The sequence below is a fragment of the Ochlerotatus camptorhynchus genome, unplaced genomic scaffold, assembly GCF_037179485.1.
Source record: "Ochlerotatus camptorhynchus isolate MF236.1 unplaced genomic scaffold, CSIRO-AGI_Acam_v1.1 ptg000286l, whole genome shotgun sequence".
Taxonomy (NCBI): Eukaryota; Metazoa; Arthropoda; class Insecta; order Diptera; family Culicidae; genus Ochlerotatus; species Ochlerotatus camptorhynchus.
The window spans coordinates 209,859-232,466 of record NW_027040775.1 but is presented as its reverse complement, the minus strand read 5'-3'; the positions used below and the strand labels follow the sequence as shown (position 1 = coordinate 232,466).

The window sequence follows — 22,608 nt, the reverse complement described above, 5'->3', positions numbered from 1 at the left end:
TAACGCAATTTAATTTACGCCCACGCAAACCAACAACATTTCGATAGTGCAAACGTAAGGCTTCTTTACTAAATCTTTTGTTGCGTTTTCAAATGTTACGCCTGCGTTGTTGCCAATTTGTTTGAAATTATCGCATTGTTCACTATTTTTGTAATATACTCGGTAGTTTTAAACGGATTTCTGATGATCTTGTTGGTAGTTCCCCTTTCGATTGCAACCGAAACCCTATTGAATTTTACCCGATCGTACATTTGGTTCCGGATATACATAAAAAAAAGAAGAAGAAAAATCCCAACTTCCTCTATTTTGGTCGATAAGGATATGTACCGTTCTACGGTATGTTTTTTGCTTTATCAGAGAGACTTTCAGCCTTGGGCTGGTTCGGCTCTTTGTACAGTATGTATGCTAGGTACAGTGAAAGGTGTCTTGACCTCCAAAACTGCTTGATCCATTTATGAAGACCCTGGAACGAAACTCATGTGCATTGGGTCAAATAGTTGACCCACCCTAGTTTCCACATTTAATTACATCAGAAATCGTTGATCGACTCGTTATCGTCGATTTTTTTTTCTTCATTTGCTTCCACACCTCGACTGAATTGTAAAAAGTGTAAAATTAGTTTATTGAGTCTCTATGTTTACACACTGACATAATATCGCATTTCCGCTTTTTCCATTACTCTTTATAGATCTGTCCCGAGCGCAGCGAACTCTGTCCAAGAGTTTGAACGAATTCAATTTCGAATGCATCGGTTCGACGCAGACCGACGACGAGCAGGTGATAGCAGATAGCCTTAAGCAGTTTAGTAAGCTCATATCGGCGATAGAGGAAGAGCGCGATAATATGGTGAGTATCTGCGGTACGCCTCTTATATCAACACCCTCTGCTTCCTTTCCGGGCATCAATTTGCTGTCGAATAAGCCTGTTGAAAGTCTACCAATAAGGTGTAGAGCGCAGTAAACATTTACCGAACGAGTTGCATCATCACATGATATGTTTCGTTTTTCCCTTTCCTGTTTCTCGCATGTCGGCTTTTTCCATCCATCAGCTGGACCGAGCACACGACCAGATCGTTGGACCGCTGGAAGAGTTTCGCAAGTGTCATATAGGGGGTGTGAAGGAGAATAAGAAAAAGTACGACAAAAAGACTGCTAAGTTTTGCCAGGCGCAAGAACGGTTCCTCAATATGTCCTCCAAAAAGCCAGGAGCTGCAGTGGTGGAGGTAAGTTGATTGAATTCAGTTCATTATATCTCAATCATGCAACAAATAAGTTGGATAGTTTGAATCAACCTACAAAGAATCACACATTGGTGAAAGTTTCATATCCAAAATCCGGAACCATTCCGGAACCATTCCGGAAATATTCCGATATCCATATTATATTAAATTCAAAATAGCGATATTTGTTATGGAAGATGTATGAACACACTTCGGAATACTGAAACAGGTTTTGGGGAGAATTCCTTTATATCACTAAATCATGAAGTTTGATATGTCACATGGCATATTCTAGTGATAAAAAAGGAATTGTCCCCAAGAGGCTCTGGTGTAACCTGTTACATATGTTCCAGAGCGGCCATATCAGTTTATACGGAGATCAGACTATATCTATCGGCTTGATCTTGCAAAACCATGAAGTTTGATATATCGCACGGCATATTTTGGTGATAAAAAAGAATTGTCCCCAAAGAAGCGCCGGCGGAACCTGTTTCGATATTTCGGTTTGGTGATCACTTCCAAATAAGGTTCACATGGTTATATTTAATTGTTTTCATGAAAATATCGCTATTCCAAACGCAATATAATAAAAAGCAAACAATAACTTTTTTTCACATCCAGCACTGCCGTGATCCCACTGGATACCGGAATATTTCCGGATCGGTTCCGAATTTTGGATGAACCACTTGCTGATCCTTTGCAGTTTGTGATCTTCTGGAGGTTCTTTAAAAATAATCGGATGAAAGCTGATGCCAGCAAATGTGTTGAGGGTTGGGACGTAAAAGTTAAAGCAAAATAATCACTTCGCTTTTGAAACATAACTAGCAAATTGCCTCAAAGCGAATGTAGTTTTAGATTTTGGTTCCATTTTCATTACAAATTTCGAATATATAATAACCTCAATACCCTCAGCGGCGCCGGTGTACAGTGGTCCAGAATGCAGATTTAGGTGGAATGATATGTTTTGAGTCTGAAATTGAAACTTTAGACTAAAAGTCTCTTCTACAAAGTTGTTCCTTATAGTTATGCCCTCATTTTTATGACAATGAATTCTAGGGTGGTTCTTATTATCATTAAAATCAAAAATCTAACTTTTTTGTTTGAAAAAATTAAGGTGTACATTCTCCGGCAAAGTTATAGCTGAGCTAATTTCAAGCACATTGTAGAAAGCAACTTTTTTGTATCTCTTAAAATCACCTTTGATGAGAAATTTAAAATAAGAAAACTAGAGCAAAATAACTGTTTTTTTAGCGCCACCCTAACTCAATTCAAGAAAATAGCTCTAAATCGGTCAATTTAAGAGATACATAAAAGTTGTTTTCTACAAGGTTGCTTGAAATTAGCTCAGCTATAACTTTGCCGAAGAATGTATACCTTAATAAAAGTTAGATTTTTGATTTTAATGATAATAAGAACCACCCTAGAATTCATTGTCATAAAAATAAGGGCCTAACTATAAAGAACAACTTTGTAGAAGAGACTTTTAGTCTAAAGTTTCAATTTCAGGCTCAAAACATATCATTCCACCTAAATCTGCATTCCGGACCACTGTGGTGGTATAGTGGTAAGCGTGATTACCTCTCACCCCAGCAGGCCTGGGTTCAATCCCAGTCGGCGCCGCCGGGATGTTCTGAGGCATAACATCTCTGATTACGCCTTCCTTCGGAAGGGAAGTAAAGCCGTTGGTCCCCGGTTCATGAGTTGATGGGTCGATATGTAGGGTCCAGGTGTGGGAGCTGCCTCCATGGCATTGGTAGCATTGGTGCTCAGCACGAAAAACAAAATCGACGGAAAACAAATCAAGGAAAAAAAATCTCAATAACCCTATAGAACCCAATTATTAATAACAATAAATTCACATTAGATTTTATAAATTTAGTCACTTCACCATGGAAAATAATTATAATTAGTTTTGGTAAAAGACGAATGTTTTGTTCAAAATTCTGTTTCAATTTTTTTTACTGCACATATAACAAAACTTTGTGCAGTAAAAAAAAAATTTGATGGAAAGTATTTTTTGACAATCTTTCACTAGCAACCAAAAATATCCATTGGTTTTGCCCAGATGATGTACTGTTTAAAGAAAAATTGAAGAACAGAATATTTTTAACGATGGGTCCAATCTTTAGATACATAGGCCAACATGAAAGCCATTTCCCCTACTTTGGAATCACATTTTAGAACCATGCATAAATGACGTATCATTTAAAGGGGGAGAGGAGTATTCAAAAGTTGTGAGCGTCTATGTTCTAGGTATAGTACAATACAATACGAAAGTGTGCGTTGGGTCGAAAACTGACCAACGTATGCCCCTTAAGGGAGCATCGAAAAAGGTTTTCCTTTTCCATCTGTTAAAAAAAAAATCTGACGTGCAACTATTGAGATTTATTAAATTTCTTCTGATGTAGATGACGCTCTAGTTCAATTCAATTTAATGCATTGACCATGCGTGCACCCTTCATTTAAATCGGATCCTGCGGATTGTGTGTATCCTAGTGTCGAAATAACAAATTGCACTGCCACGCATATTCTTCCGCTACATTGATGTCATCATCAGGCACTTGCACATTGGCAACTCTCGTTTTATTTCGTTAGATACTGTCAACTCGATATTGATGTCAAAGAGATCAAGCTCCTACTGTCTTTTTGAGAGCATAAGAGAATATCCTTACCAGCCTTGCTCTCGCGTATTAGGAATTCATGAGAGGGAGATTTTAATGTGGCTCGTGATGAAATCGCATGCGCCAATTTTACTCTACCATTTTGAAGTCTACCGTATGATTTCTTCTGAATCATTCATGATACGATACGTAGGCGAGATCTATGTTTTCCGTGTGTAATATCTACTGTGTTGCTCGTGCCTGTTTGTGACGAATGAACCCTGTTTCTAAACTGTACGCCGCACTGTTTGTGCGGGTGTGAGTTTGCTACAGAAAACCCTCAATTTAATTTCCCCATAGCTTTTCCTACTACGTTACTTTTTTTTTCTCAGATGATTTCCAACAACTATAAACAGTCGAGATTATTATAGCATGGTTAATAGGGTCCGTTCTATAAGAACCGGCATTAACGAACATACGTACCTTATTAGATTTTAGCGAATTGGAACCCATCTCTGATTTTAGGATGCCTAATTTAAAGAAATAACATCCGGCTAGCTTTAGAAAAGTTGTTAAGTAAAAAAGTGCCCACCTTTTAAAATCCGAAGCACCCATAAAAGTGGTAATTTCGTTAAACTGATCCTAGAGCTCTGCGATTTTTCCGAAAACATTTGTATCGTAAAGTGCTATAATTCTGCGCAGTTTTAAAATTTCCAAAAGAAATTACGAATTAAATATAAGGTTCATACTTCCACAGTAATGGCAATATTATGCGTGCCATGTATTGAGCTGACGAGCTCTTTAAATATTGTGAGATTATTCACCACATGTAAAATTGTGTCTGAATGCGAGGTTGAGAGCAACCCGGTACTCAAATAATGCAATGCGGAAATCTTTCTTGTTTGTAGTGAGTCTTAGTGAGGTTGATTGCTGATTAGTTTTGATGGCTTGAGATTCGTAGCCATTGCTGTTTGCGAATTGAAGATAATCAGAGCGTATTCATGATAATTATTGGTGAGATTTGATTTTTGGCCACAATTACTTTCTTTCATTACACATAATAAATGACAAAAAATCGTTTCTTTCAGTCAAAATTCATATCACAAAAATCTTCGAATTTTTCTTTTGGTAGTTCAATTAATATATTTAAAGGAAAAAAATGTTCGTTTATTCTTTTGGTTTGCCAAATCCGAACTGCCGTGCCTTTCGCTTAACCCCTTCCATTAAATTTTGCATAGTGGTCTCATCGACCTTATTCGCCGCCGAACGCCAGTTAGATTTAAACTGCTGCTCGTTTTCCATGGATTTATTAGTTTTTTGAGATTCCGTTTGACCAAGGCCCAATACCGTTCGATTGAGCGGAGTTCTGGGCTGTTGGGAGGGTTGTGATCTTTGGGTACCACAACCACGTTGTTCGCATCGTACCACTCGATTGCCTTTTTCCCATAGTGGCAGCTCGCCAAGTCCGGCCAGAACATCACAGGTATATTATGTTGTTTTAGGAATGGTAGCAGCCGCTCTTCCAGGTACTCCTGGACGTAGATCTCTTGATTGATAGTTCCCGTAGTAATGAAAATGCCGCTTTTTAGATCACACGTGCATATGGCCTGCCAGACGAAATTTTAGATATTTTTTCGGGAACTTCGATAGTTTGATGATTTTGAAAATTTCAGCCACCTTCCCTTTTCCTGATGCGGTATAAAACTCCTGTCCTGGAAGTTGCTTGAAATCCACCTTCACATAAGTTTCGTCGTCCAACTTGTTTTGTTTGTAATCTCGGTTCGCCACCTTCACCTTCTTAAACGTCGACAACCCGGCTCGTTTCTTGGCCCAATGCACAGTAGTATGGGAGATGGAGGCGAACCAGCCCAAGGCTGAAAGCCTCCCTAATAAAGATAAATAATAATAATAGTATGGGAGACATTGAGCTTGCCAGCGACGTCCCGGATGGAGAGGTTAGGATTCCGCTTATATTTCACCGCCACCTTATTCGTCGTCGCTGCCGCGTCCGGATTACGATTGCCGCCGCTTCCAGGCTTTCTGACGGTCGACTGACGCTCCCCGAACACTTTTAAAACGTTTGTCATGGTCGATTTTGACTACATCCAGCAATTTTGCCAACTTGGCGTGTGAGAACGTCGGATTTTCTTGCTGCGAGCAAACGGTGAATGTAGTCTAGGATCATAGAATTCAATCGGAAAAGAGCTGAGTAACATTAAATTTGTGTGAAATGGCGTTAATAAAATAAGAAAGCTACAAAACAATTTGCTTAAAAAGAATAATCAGGTATTAGAACACATTGTGCTGTAAGTTTTAGAATTTATGTCTCAAGCGAGCTCTCTGTTTCGGTTTTTAGTATGTATATAGTCAATATCCGATAATCTTTTTGGCGTATTGCCAGATGATACACCTCTATCTGCAAGGTTAAGCTATCCCCTACCTGAGGATGGGGTTAGTTTGTGTAAAACCAGGCTGAGGCTGATTTCGACAAGATGTTTGACATATTATATGATGCCACAACGCCGCCGCCACAACAATGGGCGCCTGACCTAAGGAAGGTAAGAATTTCCTACATCAAAAAATCTTCCGGAAATGCTACGTTAAAAATCATGGAAAAGTTCACTCTACTTCATTATTTTCTTCGTGAATCTAAACGAAAGTCACGCAAGGTCTGCAATCTGTGGTTTTCGCTGCTGCGTCTGATTGTCCAGGTGCGTTACACACAGAGATTGAACTTTTATTATAATTAATTATTATATTATAATTATTAATAACTTTTTATCATACTCTAGGAATTATCTTTCTATTTGTTAGCGTTTATTAAATTGCAGACAAAGACTAATCTTTAAGCGGTTTATAAAGCTCTTTGTTGAACATTTTTGTCCGGCAGACTCATTGACACAGCGGGTTCGCCTCAATTATCGATGGTCAGAAAACCGCTCACTTTCTGTACTGTGCGGGTGAACCTAGTCATTTTCCACCCTCCGATGTATTGCAATCACCGTCCGTAGAGCAATGAACAACCACCATGAATTCAACAAACGCGAGGACGACGACGACGACGACGACTACCACGACACCCAGTGCAAGGATGTGTGAAGGATCATCATAAATATTCTTGGTTTTTCACTTTCAACACACATCCTAATTTTTTCCTCGCGTGCGAAGATTTTTCATCCGCTTGAAAAGTGATTTTCCACTTCGGTCCCGAATTGTATGTTGTTTTTTCGCTTATTCTCGCGAACGGTTGGAAAATTTTAAGCAAATTACAATCAACAGAGTCGTTAGCGGGTGAATGAAAAGTGTTTTCGGTAACGCATTATTCGGAACAGGAAAGGATATCGTGCAAAACGGTGCTTCGCAGTGTTTGATGGTGGAAAATTGTAACGCAGTTGTCCTTACCGAACGATTTGTGGTAAAGGCAGCATCATTGGAATATGTTTGCCTCGAATCAAAGCCAATAGATTGCGTTATTTATGAGTAAAAGTGACATTGAAGGAAAATGTTGGGCGAATCAGGAATTACACCTACGGGTGTCAAATAGGAAGTCGATTTCATGCAAGGTGCTACAAATTGGTGTAAGAAGTGATTTAATTTTATGATAAGGATTTTTCATCGGGCTGTGTAAAAAATTGTAGGGAAATGATATCGAATGCAAAATTTTCCAAACGATTTACCATAGTCTTCATATTGTCCATCTTCCATTGATAAATGCTAAAGTTGAAGCAAATAATGATGTGTGAGTGTGAAACAAGGAGTTTTCCCTCGTCAAAATTAGTGTGCGTGTTTTTATTGGTCAATGAAGTTCGATAGGAGCAGAGGGCGGCAAAGACACACTCACGCGATCGTGGGGCCTCTGAGGATAAAGTGCCAATCAAAGGCGTGAATATGGCAAACTACAAGTTTAGCTGTGATACGACTCCTGTTGGGTATATTATGTAACCCTATTAGGCAGGTGGTAAAATTAGACACCCATCTTAAAACAGAATGACATCGGTGACAGTGGCTCGTAGATGGTTGGCGTGACTTTTCCCGATGACATCATACCTGGCGTGTGTTTAGTTCCGTGCATCGGTATGAGTGTTGGCATTTGTATGCGAATATGGATAAAATGGCAAAGAACATCTACTGAAGAAGAAACAACCACTATACAGCTGTTCTTCGTTAAGCAAGACAGAATGAAGAAAATCCTATTGTGGGATATGATACAGTATCGTCTGGTGCTGCTGCTGTCCATAATCATTATGGCCTAACCTTGAAACAAAAAAGACACAGTGGCTTCTTCAACGATTGTGTTGGCCTGCAAATCTTGCCGCTTCCATGACATCATCTCGCAGTCAGAGACCCCATTATTTCATAATAACAAGTTGTTAAAACAATTACCGTTTGGAAGATGCTCTATTGTTGTGTTTCCCCTCCCAGAAACGCAGTCCACGAGCTGTAAGTTTTTCTCCAAAGCGTACTGGTAAATAACAAGCGAATTACAATAGTGCAACGTTTTTCTCACTTTGAAACTTTCGCTTTCGGAATTTAGACCCGGTTGGTCGGTACGAGCCGCTCGCTCAGTCAGTACTCGAAAGGCGGATTTTGAACTTGCTGGTATGCCACAAAACAAAAACAATGAATGAATCTCTGTCGCAAACCGAGCCGAATTGTTTAACTCCAATATTTTTTGGCTTCGTACATTGGCATGATGTGCGATGAAATTACCTTTGTTCACCTGTCATTTTGGGTTAAATAACTATTTAACAGCACAGTACTAGTTTCTGAATGGAATGGAATTCAATTACTTTTTTATTTTTGTCAATTACGGCAATCCCAAGTAGCATTTCTTGTTTTATTGCACTCTATTAGTGGTTATTGAGATCAATTTCATAAAACCGCCAATAAAATTAATAGCTCCAGCACAACCTTTTGATAACCGCTATAAGATCGTCATACAGCTTAGTGGACCACTCTTGATAAGGTTTATAAAGCATGTTTGAGAATCACAATAAAGCTGTCTTAAAACCTTTTGTCAGGAAGCCTCATACTCTACAAAAGGTTCTCATAGCCTCTATAAGAGTAATATTGTATCCAAGCAGTTTTATTACGCTTTGGTGAAAATCAGTTATAAAGCCAATTGAATTTTTATTGGCTTCAAAGCAACCGCCATAAATTAGTTTGTTGCTGTTCTGTTCTGTTGAAACTTTTTTTCCAAATGGAAATCTTTAGCGGTAAAAATAGGTTTGAGTGTTGGTGTCAAGATCACCATGCCATCAATTTTGTTTCATGGCGACATTAGTGAAAATTTTAAATAAAATATATGACTTTTTAGAAGTTCCAAAACATATGCGCTTGAAATGTTATCGTGTATATTGAGATAATATGAGCGTTAAATAAATGCGCCTCCAAAATAATTCAAGTTAACAAAAAAGATTGTTTCAGAAATTTAAATGAATTTGATGGAATTACCTTAATTTTACAGAAAATTGATCTCAATACATAAATTCATACCAATGCACACTGGAAATCATTTCGGATCTCTTATTTAGCCATTATTTTATTGATTTTATTCCAAGGCTAATGGCATTTTCATAATGACAATATGGCGACAGAGGACAGCAGGCAAGAAAAACACCAAGCGCAATTTCTTAAAATGTCTAATGCTTACATTGCACACTGGGTCAGGAATGCAACCTAGCGGATCAAAATTAATAACTCTGAAACGAAGCATTTCCGCGACTTGGTGTTTTCGGCAAAATTTCTCGTCATAATAAGGACCATCTATTGACATAAACAAATAGTTCAAAACTATTCCGCAAAGATGGTGCCACAATCTAACTTCTTTCTCTGACGTTTTGGAGACTTGATGTTTTGGGCAAAGTTGTTTATCTTGACAAAATGAACAGCTCTTTCAAAGACGTTAAATTTCCACTGTCTACTGGTTCCAAGTTATATGGAGTTAAAAAAAAATGTTGAAAATATGGTTTGGTTTTTTTGCTTACAGCTTTATAATGTTTTATTATTCTCTTATGCAAATACATTAAATAAATAGCTTTTGTGAAGAAACATACTGGATTAAGCTTCAAATTTCAAAGATATTGTTGAAAAAACGAGAAAAAAAACACAATTTTTGAACATTAATATCTCCCAAAGCGCAAAAAATCGCAACCTGACATTTTCAGCAAAAATTAAGCAATACTCGATAAACAAAATATCAAAATTTGCTGTGAAATAGCTTTTTTTAATGCATTGAATTTGTGTTTCGAAGACTTCACGACTTTGTCAAAGTTGGTTATCTTGATAAAATAAACAACTTTTCTAAATACGTTAAAACTTCACAGCCTACTGTTTTCGAGTTATGTGAAATTACAGAAAAAATGTGAATATAAGTGTTTTAATTTTAAATATATTGTTTAAATGAATATACCTCGAAAACAGTAGGCTGTGAAGTTTTAACGTCTGAAGAAGAGTTGTTTATTTTATCAAGATAAACAATTTTGCCAAAGTCGTCAAGTCTTCAAAACGCCATTTCAATGCATTAAAAAAGTTATAGAAAAAAATAATGTTCCATTAAGTCGTCAAGTCTACAAAACACCAAAATATACCTCTCTCAAATTTTGATATTTTGTTTATCGAGTATTGCTTATTTTTTGCTGAAAATGTCAGGTTGCGATTTTCTGCGCTTTAGGAGATATTAATGTTCAAAAATTGTTTTTTTTTTCTGGAACCAGTAGACTGTGGAAATTTAACGTCTTTGAAAGAGCTGTTCATTTTGTCAAGATAAACAACTTTGCCGAAGACATCAAGTTTCCAAAACGTCAGAGAAAGAAGTTAGATTGTAACACCATCTTTGCGGAAGAGTTTTGAACTATTTGTTTATGTCAATAGATGGTCCTTATTATGACGAGAAATTTTGCCGATGACACCAAGTCGCGGAAATGCTTCGTTTCGGAGTTATTAATTTTGATCCGCTAGGTTGCATTCCTGGCCCAGTGTGCATAGGATGAAAGCAGAACAGAAAAGCATAATGCATGATTTTATTACGAGAACTATTTTCTTTTTACAAGAGCAATTCAAGCTGAACTTTGCATTAGGTCCTAAGTAACATCGATTCTCTTCGTCGACTTTCTCTTTCGTTGATAACTTATTCACAGAACCGTTTCTTGATGTGTTTGTCGTATTGGATGCTAGATAAAAGCTTCTTTTATCGATTTATGTGCTGAAAATACCTGGGAATGTCTTTACATGACCGTGGGGATGCAAAGAGAAAGTTGACGAAGCGAATCTGTCAATATTACTTAGGACCTAATGCAATGTTCAGCTTGAATTCATTTTTTTATTTGAGGGCAAATGTATATTCCTATTCTACGGGTGCAACCGATGAATTTTACAAACATTTAGAAAAGTTTTGAATGGTAAATTAACCTTTATGAAAAGTTATGCGTGATTTCAACCTTTTTGCCCTAGGACTGTCACCATTTCGACCAAGATTCGACCGTGTCACCCCATGTATATGCGAGCGAGACGTATACACGAAATGTTTTCATGCTCATGCTAACAATTTTGTTGATTTTCTTTGCGCTCCGCTTGGAAGTACCGGAAAGTTTTGATTCTTTTCTATGTTGTAAAAATAAACCACCTATTTACATTTCTGACCAGTCGCAACTGAATGCTTATAATTTTTTTTAAATAACTGTTTCATGGCCAACTAGTTTTATTGCGCTTATTTATAAAGCAACGAAAGGATTAATTTTTTGGTTTTATAAGGGCAATTTATATTACTTTTTTGTATACTTCAAAGCAATCATAAAACCTTTCATAAGTGAAAATAGCATAAGCATCAGTTGGTTTTTTAATTAGCTTTATAGGGGTTTTGTAGATAGCTATAAGAATGTTTCATGACTTGCATTGTATATGACCGTCATAAAGCTGTAGGTAATGGTTGCAGCTGCAATAAAACCTTTATAAATTTGGAATATAGCCAAGCAGCTCTAGATTTGTTACTTGGGATGGTTAGTATGTTACAATCGATCAGATTCAGATCTTAGACAGTAACACGTTTGAATTGAATAAACAGTTCTGATTTGATTAGTTATCAAGTGGCATGTTACAAAAGCTGTTCTGTCTTTCTTTTGAATCCGATTAACAATTTAGTGGTGATCGGTTGGTGCGGTTCGGTATGTGTGATGAGTTATGATTTTGTTTTTGTTGAAGCATGATTAATTTTGAGGGAGAAAATAGATGCCGCGATCGCGATAGAACACACATGCTTGTTAGTACATGACCAAGAAGATTTAGTTTTGTTTGGAAAAGTTGACTAATTCTAACTGCTCTCTCGTGGCTTCATGTTTTCGGGATTAAATAAAAATCGCGATGGGACTGATGTGTTATCACAAAAATAGCAGAATTCAATGTAATGGCGCGAATTATTTCAAGGAATAATTATCACTATTTTATATTTATCGTGTATTAGCAGTGATGCCCGAGCTTTTTTTTTTGGATGCATCCAGTCCGTAAACAGTTAAAATTTGAAATCTTCTGGTTTTTAGAATTCATCCAGTTTTATAACCAGTACAGAATGACTTAGATGCTTACAATTTAAACTTTTATTTTGGCAGGGCTGTTACAACAGGCACAGTTTTCCCTTTTTTTTTCCCAGATTTGTCGCGAATTTGAACTTTCAATCGTGTAAATCGCGGAAACATTAAATAATGTCGAAAAAATAACGGAATTTATTTGAATTGCGCGAATTTTTTTTAGGAAAAATTATCACGATTTTCTTTTTTATCATTTTCAGAACAGTGATGCCAACATTCCAGTTTTTTTACGCATCCAGCCAAACATTTAAAGTTTGAAATCTTACAGTTTTTTTAGAATTCATCCAATTTTCCATTACTAATCACAACATATTTTGAAGTATGATTACCAGAACAGAATGATTAAGATGCTTACACTTTAAACTTTTATATTGAAAATGAATTCTGGAAATGCAGTATGTCTTCATGAAGACTGCACATTGTAGTCGAAATACGTATCTGTCATTTATTATTTAAAAATAAAATTATTTAAGTGGAATTAAATGGAAGATAACCCTTTTTTGCTGTTTTATTTAAGCATTCCGCTAACAAGCCAATTTCATTACTTCACGAGATAAACTAGCCTACGGCTAAAAATCTCAAAAATAAAGTTAAAAAAATAATTGAAATCTACAAAACTTGTGGCGATCAAGCTCGCTTCACGGCATCGAGACAGGCGGGTAGTGTCACAGGATCAACACGCATTTTACAGATTTGTTATTATGACAGTTAACATAACTTTATGTCAAAGTTAACTTTATTAATATCGCACAACCAGATTTTTTTTTTCAAAATTACGGCCAAACATCGGGAAAAAAAACGGAAAATTGCTAATCGGAATTCACTTGTCACTTTTCAAAGTTCCAAAATCCCAGAATTATAAGAATGAAGTCTCAGCTATTTGATTAATTTCAAGTTCGAACCCTTAAATTTCAAAGTCGTCTCAAATATTTTTGGTAGTTTTATTTTTCTTTTATTTAACGTCGGTCTCTGTTCCGCAAACTAGTGCCAATCACCGACGGACATCGATTGCCATCCATTGACGGTAATCGAATGTGCAGAAAGACAGCTTCCACACCTGGATTTCATTTTTTACCTCTTTCTGTTTCCAATTGTGGAAAAAATGAATTCTTTTATAATTTCCTACAATTTTCTGCAGAAAACTCTCTGAATTCACTTTGCAATGCTCCTCATATTATTAATAATTCTAGCAATTCCGTGAAATTTTCCTGAAAAATCACTTCAAGTTCTCCTCAGCATGCATTTTTATTCACCGAAAATTTCCATAGAATTACCATAGGATTTAAAAAAAGTTCTGCTCAGAATTTCCATTAGTAATGCTTGTTATAATTTCCTTGGAAATCTCTTTTAAATTTTCTGAAAATTATAACTGGAATATCCATGGAATACTCCTCAGAATTCCTTAGAATTTTTCCTCAAAATTTTTGCAGAACTATCCTTGGAATTCAAAATTAAATTTTCTTGGAATTGTTAATCATTTTCAAGCTAAATTGCATTTCAAATGAAAATGCATGAATAGCTATGCCGCTTTTATTCATTAGAATCTCATAATGTGTTTTTTTATGTTCACAAAATAGTCAGAATTTATAATACCTAAAACATAAATAACTGAAGATAATACATTTTTATTTTTTTATTCTTTTTTTTTTCAAAGGGTACAAACGATACTCCTTTAGCTCAGTCGATAAAGGTGCTGCTACGAATCAAGTCTATGCTGGAGGAAGCTGGGCTCGATTCGCTAAATTTTCGGGTTGCAAAATGTCCCGACTTCCTTGGGTATAGGATTGTACAGGCATAGAAAGCTCTCAATTAAAATGTAGGAGCGTTTGAAAAAGTTGAGTTGTGGGCAAGGAAATAGCTAGTATGCGATAAGCCTGAAATGCCATGTAGTAGTTATACAAATGGTATTTTTTAGCGTTGAAGACTTTTTTTTATCTGTCGCGGATTAATATATGAAGTTGCGGATTTCTTTTGAGAAATCGCTGATTTCGAGGATCAAATTTTTAAGATCTTGTAACAGCTCTGCAGTGATTTTGCTTACCATGCTTTTAAATATCGCATTACTTTCCAAAGTGAATTCAGATCTAATTCACATTTCTCACTAACAACTACGGTCTTCGTGTGACAACTTTGGAGATGCAGAGGTATATTCGGTTTCTTAGAAATAACAATCCCCTCCCGGATGACCGCCAGGACTTTGCCGGCGTCGATAATGATCTTGAAAGTACAGGTTCACCTAAGCCGGTCATTAGTGCTTTTACTCTCTACTTATTGCTTACATAGTTTGCTTATCGTGTTTTATAAGGCAATTGCCGTCGTCGGATTTGAATGATTGCTATAAAGTCGATCATAAATTGTTTGTTTTTTTTATGAGGGACTCGATTGCCGTAGACAGCCGTTTTTGCATACTGAACAGAAAATCGTGGGATAAAACCCAGGTTGTATTATTTTAAGGAGTTTTATAGTCACATTTTCTTTCTCATTGTTCCGGGTTACAACAACTCGATCATAAGAAGTGTAATGTGATATAAGTAACTCGGTGGCCTTTGAGCGACCGTTTTTGATTTCTGAGCAGAACATCATGAGTTTAATCTGATGCCCTTTCTTATTCAAAATTCGTTAGTCGCTTTCTTTCTTAGCTTGAGCCCATCACTTTAATTCAGCGTACCGTTTTCCTTAACAAACTCTGCTGCAAACCCGGCCAGTGCTGCCACATTCTCATCTGTACTGGGAGTAGAAAGCATCTTTTTCATCTGTACTATTTTTGAAAAAAAAAATCTGTTCTAAAATCTGTACCATTCAAAATTGTTAATATCGAGCAGTCTCTGTAGGAATTAAGTTGCATCGCTTATCACTGGTCCTTCCCCCTCTTCTTCATTACAAAAATTCGCCTTAGTTTTCATGACTCAATCAACTTGTATTCTCTTCCACACATAGTTGTTTCTTTCTCACGTTAATGTCGATCACATTGACATATGACTGCCAATTCTTTACACCGAGCAACACATACGCGACTTAAACTTTTAAAGAAAGACATTACATAAATAATTAAATAATATTTTTACATTTCAACTTCTTTTTTACTCACTTGGAAAGAAAGATTTGTTTACAACTTATTTTCAACGGCGCCGGTGGTGTAGTGGTAAGCGTGATTACCTCTCACCCCAGCAGGCCTGGGTTCAATCCTAGTCGGCGCCGCCGGGATGTTCTGAGGCATAACATCTCTGATCACGCCTTCCTGCGGATGGGAAGTAAAGCCGTTGGTCCCCGGTTCATGAGTTGATGGGTCGATAGGTAGGGTCCAGGTGTGGGAGCTGCCTTCCTGGCACGTCCGTAGCATTGGTGCTCAGCACGGAAAACAAGATCGACGGAAAAACAAACCAAAGGAAAAAAAAAACTTATTTTCGATACAGTCCTAGGGTAATTGTACCAAATTTTGGCTTTATCTTGAATTTCACATTCATTCTTTAGAAAAAAAAATCAATACGAAGTTAGAATATATATTATACATATATTATCTACGCAAAAAAATATGTCAATTTATTTCAAGTTTGATGTAGGCCCTAGTGCCAAAACTGGTACACTTACCCTAGTTAATTTTCCGACAAATTTTAGTATTTAGACAAATTTCAATAATACACTGGAGTCGGTTTTTACGCACAGGATATATACCACGTAAAAACCGACCAAGCAAGATGGATTAATTCACATGCTAAAACATTTTTAAATCTTTGCATTATGTTAGCATATGGTAATTTAGGGTAAATACACACATTTAATAAAATCTTGAATTTTAATAAATTCTGCATTTACCAAAAGTTGTGATTTTTTTTTCAAGTACGCCATTTGATAAATTGACCCAACACAGATAATGTGATTAGAATTAGGTCGTTAAGTTGTACCGTTTTCGAGAAATCGTTAAAAACGTACCGCGTAAAAAGCACCGTAATAGAACCGACTTCAGTTCACATAAATTTTAATAACCATATTTTCTTCTACTACTTCGGCACGTCCACCGTTGTCCACGTAATCGGCGTACAGTTGGGAAACGATACCGGTAGTGTGGTCAAAACCTCTAGCGCCGTGGGTATGCATTCTACAGATTTGCAGTCTTCGACAAAATTGTTTAGGTTACAAAGAGCTAGCTATTGGTGGTTTCTGATTAGTTCGTTTTCCTGCCGCATAGGTGGCTCTTGAATCTATCTTTTGTTGTCGTTGAGACACACTGAAAGCACAAACGAAGTTACAGACGGAGCTGATCGAAAAACTTTGGTTACTGCTATTGCAATTTTTCAGTGTACCACTGGCAACACTACTACTGGATTGTACTAGCATTTTCACCAAATGCACTAGAATGTTTTGGTTCTATCTCTTTCACTCTACTCAAAACAGTAATGCATAAAAAAAATGACAAAATGATACACTCTTTGCACACTGTCAAAGAACATTGCACACAAAATCAACTTTGTTCAAATCCAAACAAAAATACTAGCCCATCTGGCTGAGGGCACAAGCCTCTAAGAAAATTCTATTACAGCGAACCACATTATTTTAATTGATTTCTTCACCAGTTAGTCGTCTGTCGCTTCGTTTGTGCTGAAAGTGAGTAAGCGGCTTGCAAAAATTTCCTCATGAAAATAATTATCATAATAAGCATAATACTTAGTACTTTATCAAACTGTTTAAATTTTCCCAATTATTACAAATATCATACATTTTTATAAAAGTATTTTCTAAAATGTTTCAAATTAGTGGCCAAATGCCATTTACTCAGATTAGTACATAAATGAACGGACACATTTATTCAGAGTTATTAATGTGGACCTAGTTGGACATTTCAGTATGCATAGGACAACGGGGATCAGCAAACATGTTTATAAACCGTCATTAGAATATGTAAAATTTAATAAAAACATCATTTGAACCTGTTTTTTTAATCGTCTGCTGTTTTCTATTATACTATGCACATTGAAATATCTAACTAGGTCTGCACTAACCATTCATATAAAAAATATTGCGTTGTTGACATTTTTATACTCCACTACATCATGACATTTTTGAAAATATTTTTTCAAAAAATTATGATACATTTCCAAACATGTGAGATTTGAATAGGTTCCATAATTTCGACACGAGGATTTATACCATTCTGATACATATTTCGGACACTTATGGCATGTGCCGCAGAACACGGACACATACTTCATGGAAACACATTATTTAGTTTCGTTTCTTTAATACATTGTTGAAGTATCCTTAAATTGAGTTATCTGAGATGACATTTTAATGTAAATATCAAAACATTTCGATTTTTTTTAATCTAACTAGTGCTACCAAAATTCAAACATCAGTTACTTGTCTTTGAGGAGATTCAAATTTCGGACAGAAAAGAATTAAATTTCGGACACCTTATGTTGAATATGGTTTATCAAGCTACGTACGATGGCAATCTCTGTATAATATGATTTTACTCGTTTATTATTACCTACGTTATATTTGAATTCATGTTTCATGTCGTTTAATTTTATGAAATTATTAAATAAATGAATAAAACTGTGTTGTCCGAAACATGAATCACATTTTTTCAAAGTGAAAAATTATGATTCATATTTCTTTTTTTTTCCTTGATTTGTTTTCCGCCGATCTTGTTTTCCGTGCTGAGCACCAATGCTACCGACGCCAGGAAGGCAGCTCCCACACCTGGACCCTACCTATCGACCCATCAACTCATGAACCGGGGACCAACGGCTTTACTTCCTTTTCGAAGGCGTGATCAGAGATGTTATATGCCTCAGAACATCCCGGCGGCGCCTACTGGGATTGCACCCAGGCCTGCTAGGGTTTTTTTTATATACAGGGGGGAATCTGCTCACAGTCACCTGAGCATGGAATCACGGTGTTGGGATGGGAGAATTGCAATCCCGACCCACTAAACCTTACCCTGTGCGCTTGGCCCTTGACCTCCCCAGAACCGCCCGAAGGCATTACTTCGTGGGAGGGGCCGCTATAGCGCTATGGCGCTTCTCTAGCAATACTCTATCGATCTTGTGGGGATGGGAGAATTGCAATCCCGACCCACTAAACCTTACCCTGTGCGCTTGGCCCTTGACCTCCCCCGGAACCGCCCGAAGGTATTACTTCGTGGGAGGGGCCGCTATAGCGCTATGGCGCTTCTCTAGCAATACTCTACTATCGATCTAGTCGGGCAGTAGGCAACTGCTGCTTGGCACGCCACTGTCGTTGTAATTCCGAAACTATGTGGGTGACCGCACTCCAGTTCTCGGTGGTACCACACATCCTAGGGACGATGTTATCCGGACTAGTATCCGCTCCGCATATCGCTAGCATGGCGCTCGATACTGGCTCGAAGTGTGGACAGGCAAACACAACGTGTTCGGCCGTCTCTTCGACGCCAGCACACGTGGGGCAGGTGGGAGTACTTACATGTCCGAACCTATACAAGTAACTCCTAAAGCAGCCATGGCCTGACAGGAACTGTATCAGGTGGAAGTTTACTTCCCCGTGGCGCCTGTTGACCCAGCTTGATACGGAAGGCATCAAGCGGTAGGTCCACCTCCGCTTTGTGGAGTTTTCCCACTCCGACTGCCATCTCGCAATCGACACCGCTCGCGCGTTGTTGCGCGCCCCTCGAACGGTCCTCGCGTCATAGCACACCACGTCCTCTTTATACGATTGGCATCATCCCTGCTATGACACAGACGACCTCCCTCGAGATGGTGTGGTATGCGCTGGCCACCCTCAAGCACATTAGCCTGTGTGTACTCTCTAATTTACGCCTGTGATAGTCAATATCCAGTACCGCAGCCCACGCAGGGCCGCCGTATCTGAGGATAGATACTACGACCCCAGTGAGGAGCCTGCGCTTACTTGCATTCACTGCCGAGCTGTTTGACATCATGCGGGATAATGCCCCCACAGCCGTAGACGCTCTCTTGCAGGCGTACTCGACGTGGCAGCCGAAGCTGAGCTTATCATCGAGCATAACCTCCAAGAGTTTCAGAGAGCGCACAGACCTAATTATGCTTCCGCCGACTGTCAACGTCGCATGCTGTACCGACATGCGATTGTTGACTACGACCACTTCCGTCTTGTGATGGGCAAGCTCCAGTTTCTTGGATCTCATCCATTCCTCCACAAGCTTGACGCAGTGAGCCGCTGTCAGCTCTACATCCTCGAGGGATGACTAGGTAGACTACCAGCGTGAAATCGTATAATCGGGATGATACCTTTAAAAATGGTTGTTAAACCGTGGGCTAACTACAGGAACAACCGTGATATTTTTTAATGTGTATATAAGTATAGGTATTTCAAGATATAATTATAAAGTGTCCCAAATATGAAGGTGTCTGAATATGAATCAGAAGGGTAGAGTAAAAATTGACGAAAACACCGGCCGATGTCTCACTTTAGGTGAGTCACAAGTCTTTGATGTATTCGGCAACATTTCTCAGAACTATAAAATTCACAACTTCGCGGAAGAATTCATCCTTCTAAGTCCCCATTTAAAAGATAGATTCGAGCGCCACCTATGCGGCAGGAATAATCAGAAAACACCAAAAACTTGGCCCTTAATAAACTGAGCAGCTTGTCGAAGAGTGAAAATTTGTAGAATGCATACGGCGTTAGAGGTTTTGGCCACGCTACCGGGTTTACTGCCCCACTGTGCGGCTCCATCTTCTATCTCCATCTCTTTCTCTCCTCCTCCTCAGTGTTCTTCTCACCATCCATCGGAAAAACAATCAGGTTTAATCACTTATGGAAACTGTGGGTAAGACGGACAGTTGATTGTTAACGGTTCAGTTCGGTTCGGTTTCACGTGTTATGGATTTCGGTGTTATTAATTAAAATTGAACATAACTAGGTATATGTAGTACCTTTAAGCATGACTTTAATCTACACAAAATTGATATTTCCAACCAAATGCTGTATTTATAGACGAAAAAATAACAATAAAGGGTGATACGGTCAAAATTTGGTCAATATCAACTTGACGTATTTCTTTCAATTTTGCATTTAAAAAACCTGAACGCCCCTCATTTTGAAGGTGTGTGTGTGTAGAATGTTGCTCCTATTTTGATTTTGGAATTCACTCTTCAGTTGTCAAAATGCCGTCCAAGCAAGAAGAGCAGCGTATCAAAATTTTGCTCGCGCATCGCGAAAATCCGAGCTACTCGCCCCAAAGTTGGCAAAATCGCTAAAAGTTGCCAAATCAGCCGTTACAAATGTAATTAAAGTGTTTGGGGAACGTTTGTCGACAGCCAGGAAGTCTGGATCGGGGGGAAATCGAAAACCGGAAGCCACTGAGACGACAAAGAGAGTTGCCGGTAGTTTCAAGCGAAACCCTAACCTCTCTCTCCGAGATGCCGCAAATAAGCTGGGTGTATCGTCTACAACCGTGCATCGAGCCAAAACACGAGCCGGACTATCGACTTACAAGAAGGTAGTGACTCCAAATCGCGATGATAAACAAAATACGACGGCCAAAGCGCGATCCCGGAGGCTGTACACGACGATGCTGACGAAGTTTGACTGCGTGGTAATGGACGACGAAACCTACGTCAAAGCCGACTACAAGCAGCTTCCGGGACAGGAGTTTTATACGGCAAAAGGAAGGGGAAAGGTAGCAGATGTTTTCAAGCACATGAAACTGTCAAAGTTCGCAAAGAAATATCTGGTTTGGCAAGCCATCTGTACCTGTGGCTTGAAAAGCAGCATTTTCATAGCTTCCGGGACTGTCAACCAAGAAATTTACGTGAAAGAGTGTTTGAATAAACGTCTGCTGCCTTTCCTGAAGAAACACGGTTGTTCCGTACTGTTTAGGCCGGATTTGGCATCTTGCCATTACGGTAAAAAGGCCATGGAGTGGTACGCCGCCAACAACGTGCAGGTGGTTCCCAAGGACAAGAACCCTCCCAACACGCCAGAGCTCCGCCCAATTGAGAAATACTGGGCTATTGTCAAGCGGAACCTAAAGAAGACCAAAAAAACTGCTAAGGGCGAGCAGCAGTTCAAGGCAAACTGGCTTTCTGCGGCGAAGAAGGTGGACAAGGTGGCTGTACAAAATCTGATGGCAGGGGTCAAGCGTAAGGCCCGGCAATTCGGATTTGGAAAAGCGGAAGCCTAACTGAATATTTTTCCTGAATTTTATACTAATTGAACTTGAAAAAGAAATTTAATTTGATTTTTTAAATAAACGATTTCACCGATTTACACGCGTTTTCCCTTGACCAAATTTTGACCGTATCACCCTTTACTTAGGGTGTCCGTTTACCCCCAATCTGGATATTTCTTGTGGCACACCAGCAGTAACATTCACTATTGATGACAAATTTCGATCAAGCCTTACTCATTGCGTTCTACCAGACAAGTATGACTGAAAACTGAACCCTCTTTAATAGTCCAGAATTGAAACCTAACTTAGATAATTTAAAAAGCAACAAAGGGTTATCAGCTCTACCATATGCTTTATTATTGGTGGGGGAACTTGACAAACTTGATATCCATCCCTGTTTTCTAGAAACCCAGATAATATATTTTTCGGGCAAATTGCAACAAAGTTTCGTATAGAGGGAAAAAGTAATGTTATGGTGACAGTTCTTATGTTTTCTTTTACTTAGACTTTTTTTTTTAGCTAGCATACATATTTTTGATAACTTTTTGGATATTCAACGAAAACGTATTATTTTTTACAGTTCAAAGCTTTGAATAAGTAAACACTACGAAAAACTCATGTACAATTCGGTCACTTATGACAATTATAGCATAACTACGTGAAATTCAGTTGAATTAAACGGATTTGTTTCGAACCGACGAAAAATAGACAAGAATAATTACTCTTTAAAATGTTTTTTAAAATTATATTTTTAAAAGACATTAACGCAATCCAAATGTCACTTTAAATTCAGCTTTAAAATAGAAAAGATATTGGAGTAGGTCTGTCTGTCTGCAAACACCCAGCTCTCAATTCAATTCCGCTGGCAAGTGGATAGCGATGACCCCACGCATGATTGATTCGGTCGGTATTCGCAAAGCTCTCCGTTTGATGAAAGTTCCCTTGAATTGCCATTATTACAATTATCTTGCTTTTCATACACTTTTTTGTGTACTGTGTCTGCCTTGCCGTCTGTTGGTGGTGATGACTGTTGCTGTTTAGTTGTTGGAGGATATTTTTCTTTCTCACACTTAA

The 22,608-nt window shown here is 38.1% G+C and overlaps 1 protein-coding gene across 4 annotated transcripts in view; it reads left to right on the top strand.

The window, feature by feature from the left end:
* The window catches only part of Graf (GTPase regulator associated with FAK), a 110,610-nt gene that overhangs the window by 64,720 nt on the left and 23,282 nt on the right, over positions 1-22,608 (top strand). For 3 of the 4 annotated variants that reach the window (XM_065228337.1, XM_065228338.1, XM_065228341.1), the window contains 2 exons: positions 689-846; positions 1,049-1,222. In XM_065228337.1, coding sequence (XP_065084409.1) covers positions 689-846; positions 1,049-1,222 — 332 coding nt within the window. Of the gene's footprint in view, positions 1-688; positions 847-1,048; positions 1,223-5,695; positions 7,398-22,608 lie in introns of those variants that run through there. The other variant, XM_065228339.1, reaches the window with a different exon arrangement.